Source organism: Acanthisitta chloris, unplaced genomic scaffold, assembly GCF_000695815.1.
Source record: "Acanthisitta chloris isolate BGI_N310 unplaced genomic scaffold, ASM69581v1 scaffold1399, whole genome shotgun sequence".
In the NCBI taxonomy this organism is placed as follows: Eukaryota; Metazoa; Chordata; class Aves; order Passeriformes; family Acanthisittidae; genus Acanthisitta; species Acanthisitta chloris.
In genome coordinates this window covers 63,122-71,985 of record NW_008692965.1, presented here as the reverse complement: position 1 = coordinate 71,985, position 8,864 = coordinate 63,122, and the positions used below count along the sequence as shown (strand labels likewise).

At 38.6% G+C, this 8,864-nt stretch overlaps 1 protein-coding gene across 1 annotated transcript in view; it reads right to left on the bottom strand.

The window, feature by feature from the left end:
- ADCYAP1R1 (adenylate cyclase activating polypeptide 1 (pituitary) receptor type I) overlaps positions 1–8,864 on the bottom strand; it is a gene marked incomplete at its 5' end in the record, with an annotated part of 81,468 nt that overhangs the window by 21,073 nt on the left and 51,531 nt on the right. Inside the window, 2 exons of the mRNA XM_009082869.1 lie at positions 2,129–2,220; positions 4,126–4,195. Coding sequence (XP_009081117.1) covers positions 2,129–2,220; positions 4,126–4,195 — 162 coding nt within the window. The remainder of the gene's footprint in view (positions 1–2,128; positions 2,221–4,125; positions 4,196–8,864) is intronic.

Genomic DNA, 8,864 nt, shown 5'->3' with positions numbered 1-8,864 from the left:
TTCCTGCTGTACATACCACGTGATATTACCTTCAGGAATAAGCTAAATATCTTTCCTAAATCACAACTCACCTGTCTCATGTACTGAAGGGAAAGCACTTATATATGCTGTGGAATAAAGATCTGGATGGAGAATATGGCCTGATGGAATGACATTTAATAGTTTGAAACAGCAAAAAAAGGGCATGGAAAATGCTTAATATGGGCTACAATCTAAATGCCACAGAGATTTCAATATGGTGACAGAAGCAGACTGTGAGCTATCTATTTTCTTCCTTAAAACTGTCTTTTTACAGGGTATGTGTGCACAAATATTGACTCTGTCTGGTGTATATCTGCACAGAATTATTAATTTCATTCCTTTTTATCATTCCTGTGTGACTTTTCTGTTGTCAGTCTGTTTGGATAAACAACACTCCACTCCATACCACATACATCAATGCAAGATCAATTTTTACACACCCAGTTAGAAAGTTGCAAAAAAATATGAAAAATAATGGCAGCGAATGAAACAGAAAATATGATGTTTTCTCTTGGTTTTGGTGGCTAACTATACACATAGGAAAAACATCAGTAAAACCCAGTCACCATATTGATCCAAGATGACAAGGATGTTTGGTAATCTAGTTAAATCACTGGAGTCCATGGCATGCTTTGCTTCATAGGTGAGAGATGTGCAGCAGACATCAAACATGCACTTAACAGGTCAGAATCAGAACGAGCTCTGCACATCTTGGCTGCTAATTGCAATCTAAGACTCAGTGGATGACTTCCCAGCAGCACATCCATGGGAAGTCTTCATGCAAGCCCTAGGCAAATCATGCATCCAGTTAACCTAGTCACTAAACTCTCTCCTGAGTTTTCTTTCTCAGATATATCCACCTGCAGAATGAATTTAAAGAATCATTTTTTGGCTGTAGAAACATAATTTAGGGCAAGCTTCAAGGGCAGTACTTTCAGTAAATGGATGTCTGACTACAGACATGAAAAAGTGGTGCAGAAAATATTATCACTTCATGGAAATGTAAACTAGACAATGGTGGGGGAAAGAAAAATAGGCAGCTGGATAATGTATTTTTCCCTGAAAATTGTCATTTTGGTGGATGACATCACTACACTAAGCCTGTAGTTGAAACTAATTGCTGGATAATTTTATTTTCTAAAAAAAATATAAGGATCCCCTACTTTACCTTAACAACTTTTAGCTCTATTTAAGATTTTCATGATTTGCCCATTTTCATCAGGAATTTACTACTAACTCAACTACTCTTCCCTATGCTTATGAGTGCTAGAAATCACTAAAGCTCACACAAAAAAATTGCAAAATCAAATATGTATGGTGTTTGGGCTGAGAAGCCAACACCAAATGTGCTGCCACATATCCTAGGTATTCCAAATGATTATCTTCATATGGCAAATGACTACAGGCACTCAAAATGAGAATGATGACCATCTCTAATGGCCAACCTCTGTCCTCTAAAGATGTGGAAGTTAGCAAAAAGGATGTCAGCTTAAAAGAATGTAAATTCCAAAGCCATAAACTTCTAAAGGAAAATTTTAGGATTTGTGTGCATTGGAAAACAATTTTAGGGGTGTAGGGGAATTGTTTGGCTTAAGTGGAATGCTTTTAAGGTTACAAGAAACATGAACATAAGCAACTTTAGGAGATCTTCCTAAATTAGAATTCAGTCCAAAGTTAATGAAATCTTTGCATCAAATCTCAATGATTTCAGTGAACTTTGGACCAAATCCCAGGAATATATGAAGCACAGCAGACTGCCCCATGACTGTAACAGTAATATTTATAGGTGGTCAGTCTGTTAATTTCCAGATAACTGACCTGTAAAAAAAGTTAGTTTTGGTTTGATTTTTTTTTTTAATCTTGTATTTATGCTTAGTTTCTAGGCCTTTTTAAAGAAAGGTGAAAGCTGGCATAAAAATGTACTTTTGCAGCTGATGGATTGAAAAAAATAAAAGTAAAAATCAACAAAAGCAATTTAACAGTCCCTGTGACTCTTTTTGAAAATCAACTTAATTCAGCTGAGGTGTCTTTTTTTTACGTTGTCTTTTTTTTTTTTCCTATGTGTATATTAGGAATATAATTTGATTACTGCTTTATTTGTACTTACAAATAAATGCTGGATTCATTGCCCCCGATATCAGGTGACTGGAGTTTTTGGACAAGGATCACAATTATGCCAATAAAAAGCACAAAGTTTACCTGGGGGGGAAAAAAGGAAAAAATTTATTACTATAACTTATTTTTTTCAAGTATGAGAATGAGACATTCCCAGTGACTTGCTGGCTGCAATCCTTAATACTTCTCCAAACTGCAGCATAGAAGTTTTATTGCATTAGGAATAACGGGGTAAGTTTACAAGGGTCTTATCACCCCTTTTCCAGGCACAAAAAGCCTCTTGCTGCAGTTAAAGCGAGCCAGAATTTCTGCTGTACCAAGCACAAGAGGAGAGAAACATAAGTGGAAAGGTTTATTCATGTTCAACCAGTGCAGAGAGGAAAAAGAAAGATCCCTTCACATCAAAACCATGCAGCAAAGACCTCAACAGTAAAAGCATCTTTAACTCTCATTCTCTGACCTAAGGGTCTTCTCAGTATCTATTAGTTTTAAAAATTTGGAGAATAAAATCAGTTTATTTCAATTCTCTGGCTTGAGATTTAGCTGTCACCAACACCATAGCTTCTTAGCACCAGAAGAAAACAGTGGAAATTTAAGTTGGTCCTTTATACAATCTTTTACCCCTGCAGAAAGGCCAAGAACTTGAACTAGATGTGAGCAGAAGAATTTTCTATCACAGCTAAGGACTACAAATGGCTGGAGAAGCCCAATTATCCCTTGCTAGATGTTTGGTTCTTTAATGCCTTCAATAGAAACCAGTTATAACTAATTCCCCAAGCCAGAATGTGGTTCTTCATAGAATATGCCTGGAAAGCATGGAAATTCACATACATGGATAGCACAAAACCCTTGGGCCATTTGACCCTCTCCATCTTGATACCTTTCAGTGTTATTAGCTGAAATACCTTTAATTTATCTGAAGATTGCTGTACTTTAGAGAGCTGTCCAAATGCTTCAAGGCACCAAACCTGATAAAAACTCCTACATGCAGAAAGCTACCTGGGAATTGGATGTCTGAATTCCCACAGCAGTCAATGAAGACCTGGCCAATGCTGTCCCTGGAGTGTGGAGAGCAACTTAGCATGCCCAGTATTAGACACCCACACATGGCAAGCCAAACAGATTTACAGGTGCTATTAACTCTGTTGTCTGAGGTCTCTATTTCATTTCCTAACTGAAGGAGCCCAATGTCATTTTTAAAAATTCCCATATTCTTTTGTGGTACCAGAATATCTCCTTCTCTGGAGACATTCAAAAGCCATCTGGACACAGTAACATGTTCTTATGGATCCTGCTTGAACAGGGAGGGGGACTAGATTACTTCCAGTGGTCCCTTCCATTCTGTGATTCTGTGAAGTCTGAACAGGGTAATTTAGAACCTCTTGGTCATCCATATGTAGGTATCTAATGTCATTTGAGTCAAATCAAGACCTCCATTAACTAAAGATAGCTTAGATACTTTGTTGACAATTTAGTATCTTGCACTAAGACCACAATCCTGTTATAAAGCTAATATTGGATAAATGAATCTATGAAATTAATTCCATTCAACACAGTCCATTTTTTCTAGTCACTGACATGTAACATTGTTTTAGATGCCCTGGGTTGTCCCACTTGGCCTTAGACTGCCACCCCAAATGGCACAGGATTCCCATACACCCTATGACATGTCTGCCAGCCCCAGACAAATGTTCCACATGCTTTGAGATCTTACTTACAACATTTTGTATCTGTATTTAAGGAACTAAGTAAGTCCCTACCCACAGTCTTTGCTTGCAGACTGTGCATCATCATTTAACTTGTCTAAACCTTCAGTTTAACAATGGAGTTACAAAGCATTGTGGGTGACAAATGGTGGACATTCAGAGAAGTTGTCCACTAGTCCAGCACAGAGGGTGCAGCATTGTTTGTAAAGGTATTTGAAGCTATCTACATTGGTTATTTGCCCTCAGAAGCCTTGAGGATGTGGTTACTCCAAGTGCTACTTACCATGATCGATCCAACCACAGGACCCTTGATCACCCACCACAAGGCAGTGTTGTCATTCATGTCCCAGCAGCTGCAGTTGTTAAGGAAAGAATGGGATGGCAAGAAAAGAAAGAAAGAGAAACAGAAAGATATAACAAAGAAGTTAATACATTTACAACGATTTTAAGGGGGCAGAGAGTGGGAGATTGGGCTGGTAGCTAAATTATTTTCAGTTCTCTTTAGTTTGCCCCTGTTGTAGCTTTATTTAACAGCCTTTCCTGAACTTATCTGAAAGTAAAATAAGTAGTTTCAATGGTGCTTCTCATTAAAAAGCTTAGGTATTTTGGAAAAGGCCTTTATATGTGTTTCTGTCTACAGTACAACTGTAAACTTGTCCCTTTTTATAAAATGACAGGGATGCCTCGAAGGGTAAGAGATGGTTATTCCAAAGTTTGATGTCTCAGTTACTTTTTCAGGGTTAACAGGTATGAATGTAGATTTCTGACCCTGACATAAGGATTCTTACACATACCCAGTACACCAGGATGTACCAGAGCCTGGTTGTACTCACATATAGGAATGATTTTCAAGTCATTGGGCTGCACGTCCTACCAAGGAGCAAGGATTCATCTGAGAAGGTTCAAGTGCTGGAAAACACTTGGGGTCAGCTTATTTTTCATGCTGTTTGGAGTGAGGGACCATAAATAAAACAACATTTCTACTTCAGCATTTAAAATCTTCCTTCATGAAAAGATTCTGCAGAAGTTTATTCCACGTAGGTCCATTTGGACATCCATTTGCAGAGAAAGCTGTTTATAGGACCCATATTCATATAGGTTTTAAATGTTAACATATGTTTTTAAAACTAGAAAAACAATAATAATGAAAAAAAATCTCATTTTCCCAACCCTACTATACTATTATAATGACTATTGTATGTCATTGAGACGTGTCTTAATGATTTTGATCATTAAGAATTTGATTGTCAGTTAAAATTTTTCTTTCATTTTTCTCAACTTTCTTTCTCTGTTATTTCCCTCTGAAAACATAAAATCACAGAAAAAGAACTACTTTGTACCTGCAGTTCTGAGAAGGAGGTTTTGCCTCCCACTGGGACAAAGCCAAAAGTCTCAGCAGTGGTTGTCATGGTGCATTTGTCAGATGCCAAGAAACAATTGGAAAGAGCATACAGGAATAAAATTGCTGATCTTATGAGAGCTTAATGTAACTTCTGTGTCACTTAAATGGTTGTCTGGTAGCATCTAGGGGGAAAGTGAAAGTCTTTACTTGAAACAAAACTATATATATGTGTAAAACTGAGGAGGCAGAACTAAAATCCCATCAGCAAAGTACATGTGAGAGAGTGAGTGCATGTGAGTGCTGAGTGATGCCTGGTTCAGAAATTCCAGTGGAACTTACATTTTCAGTTGAACAATTCTTCCTGTATTTCAGTTGAACAGTATTTTACTGGATTTTCATAACCCAACAATAAGGCTGTGTGTGGTACAGCTGGTGAGAAGTGAAAAACACTAAAGGTGGGAAATGAAATTTGAAAAAAGAAAAAGACATTTTTGCTTCTGTTTGCTAAGCCTAGAAACCCCAAATCCTCCAAAATCTATGAGATTGGTGGCTGAGATTTTCAAATGCAAAGTTCCATTTCTCAGTTACCTCATTTTGGGTGCCCATTTTAAATACTTGTAAAGGGATAAAGGTCCAGAGGGAACTCTTCACACACAGTCTGGAAATCAGGCTCTCTTCAGTGATTAACAACTGTATACCTCCCAAAAAAAGCACACCAAATCACCAACTATCTTTTAAATTCTTTTAATACATTTATAAATTAGGTTCTGCGTTGTGAAAATTCCTCTTTATTTGCAGAGCTGAACCTCCTTATGCTGGACAATAAATCTAACCTGAGAGTCTACAGAGAGTTGACCAATGCTGGAGGAATCTGGGCAAATTCTAATATTCATTTAGTTGTACAAATAGATATTGATGAATGACAATTTGTCTATGTAGAAATGAGAAATTACAGTGGAAGGAATTTACCTCCTCTAGTTCCTGCCATCTGTACTGAAGACATCAATAGCTCAGCTAATTATCCCAGAATGTGGTTGGGTCAAAGAGTCACTTGAGGTTATTTTGTTGGTTTTTCTTTTCACACTGAGGTGTTTTAAATGTGTACTCTGGGGTGATATATCATCCTTTACAAATGTTTGTTCCTCTTAGACCTATTTCTCTGCTTTTATAGGATGTGTCCCCAGGAGCTCAATTTCCAACCTCTGCCTTGTAGATGTCACCAATGAATCAGATCAAGCTCACACAAAGGTTTTTTCAAAGACTATTTTGGTCCAGTCCCTGTGACATCTATAGGATGGATGTAGTAGAAGAAACACCATCTTCTCCTCAGATAAACATGGCCAGAAGGAAAAACAAGCAGTGCACAACAGAACAGTCTCTGCATTATCACCCATGAGCTGGACTGTGCAAACAGGCTCCCTAATTTCTTTCAAATGCATCACTACAGTGGACAGCAAGCAGGCAGGACTTGTTTCCAGAATGGATGAAGGGAAGGGAGCCAGTGGGCTGGGGAAGGGATGTGATCTCCATTTGAAAAGGCCAGAGGCTGATCTCTGCTACATCTCTGGTGTACATGTGGCATAATTCCATTTAATTCAGTAGCAGAGCTCTGGATAAAAAGACAGTCACATTTATCTCCACAAACCTGTCACTGACAGTGATGGAAGTCAGGAGCTGAAGTTAAGGGAGTTCTGCCAGTTCTATAAGGAGCAAGCAGGAGGGGAATCAGACTCTGAGTCTGTATTTCAGTCCATGCCTTTGTGACTGTGGTTTTCCAGTTCAGTAATTTCCACGATGTTTTCAGGCTCATGCTGGTTTCTCCCCCACCCCCAGAACAATGCTTGCTGATTTTTAAAAAGTAACCACTGAGACTCTCAGCTAGAATCTGTCTAAATGTGTTGCATGCTAAATAGCTTCTCTAAATAAAAAACAAGAAAGGGTTTAGCTTTTTTCTCTTCTTTTTTTTTTTTTTTTTTGCTTCTGCGAGACATTCTCCCTACCCACAAAATGCAAAGGCAGTTTGGACTTCTAAGAGAAATTAATGCATTTAAGACCATTGTTGTAATCATAATAATGACCCAACAGGGGTTTCTGGCTTGTTTTGCATGGAAATAAATGATTTAATTTGTCTTAATGTCAAAGTAGAACATTGGGTCAAAGCACTGGCATCCCCAGGGGAGGAAGGGCTTTATGTGCTTTCCAAAGGTAGTCTGGAAGAACAAGGATTAAGACAATCTGACAAAAAAGTGAGTCTTGTATATATTTTGGATCCAGATATCTCCAGCATAAGGCAAAATTAAATCATAAGCCTAAATCTCTTGAAAATGGGATCTGGCTACAGAATGCCTTTCACTCAGTTCTGTGTTTTCAAAGAGCTACTGATTGATTTTTGAAATTTTACACAGACTCCCTCATTTTTCTAACAATTCACCAAGTCCAAACATAGGTGTCACAAAAAAACCTTGCAAAGTTTGTATTTTCAGGGTGTACATACATGTCCACTCCTACCTGCCATTTCTGCTGCTCCATCAGACCAATCTACCAAGATATGCAGGACAATCTCTGGGAGCAGCTTTTCCTTTTGATCCTTTAGGATACAGGATATTTGCAACATTGTTCTCTACCAAAAGAGAATTTGAGTGGAACCTACCCTCTTGAATTCTTTCTGAAATTTTGTAATTTCTTTTTTTTTTTCCACACAGAAGTCAGGGTGTAAATTTTTGTCTCGACCACATTCCTCTCTCCCACTAGATTTGTGGAAAAACTCCTCCATGGGAAGATAAACTCCTAATTGCCTTGGTAAATCAAAGCTTAGTAAAACCTTGTGCAGATTTTACTCATTGCATCAGAGATATCTGCAATAATTTCTATAGCTGAGCTCATCACTTTCATCTTCCTCTGTAATCAGTCAGAAAGGAGCAGACAATTACATGTGTGATTCACCTCACAGCTCTAAGATGAGGTAAATCATATCCTGGACTCCACTAATTTAATGGAGCAGAGAATGAAAGGCCACTGAGTCAGCTACAGGTTTGTAGGGTCAGTACCTACATCTTTTAGGAATTCACCAGTGCAATAGGGGCATCGACATTGAAATGTCCCTCTACATGCAGATGACAAGAAAGTACTCGAACATTGGGCCTAAATTTCTTGTGTACAGAAATCAGTGTCAGAAATGGAAGGAGAAAGTAAGGCAAGAGGACATAGCCTCTATCTATGCCAGGGTTGGTTCAGGTTGGATATCAGGAAGAGTTTTTTCACTGACAGGGTTGTAAAGCATTGGAATGGGCTGCCCAGGGAGGTGGTGGAGTCGCCATCCCTGGAGGGGTTCAAGAAATGACTGGACACTGCACTTAGTGCTATGGTTTAGTTGACAAGGTGGTGATCTCTAAGGCAAGAGGACATAGCCTCTATCTATGCCAGGGTTGGTTCAGGTTGGATATCAGGAAGAGTTTTTTCACTGACAGGGTTGTAAAGCATTGGAATGGGCTGCCCAGGGAGGTGGTGGAGTCGCCATCCCTGGAGGGGTTCAAGAAATGACTGGACACTGCACTTAGTGCTATGGTTTAGTTGACAAGGTGGTGATCTCTCAAAGGTTGGACTATCTTGGAGGGGAGGTTTTTTCCAACCTCAATGATTCTGTGATTCTATGTCCTCTGATCACTACATTTCTGGTGCAT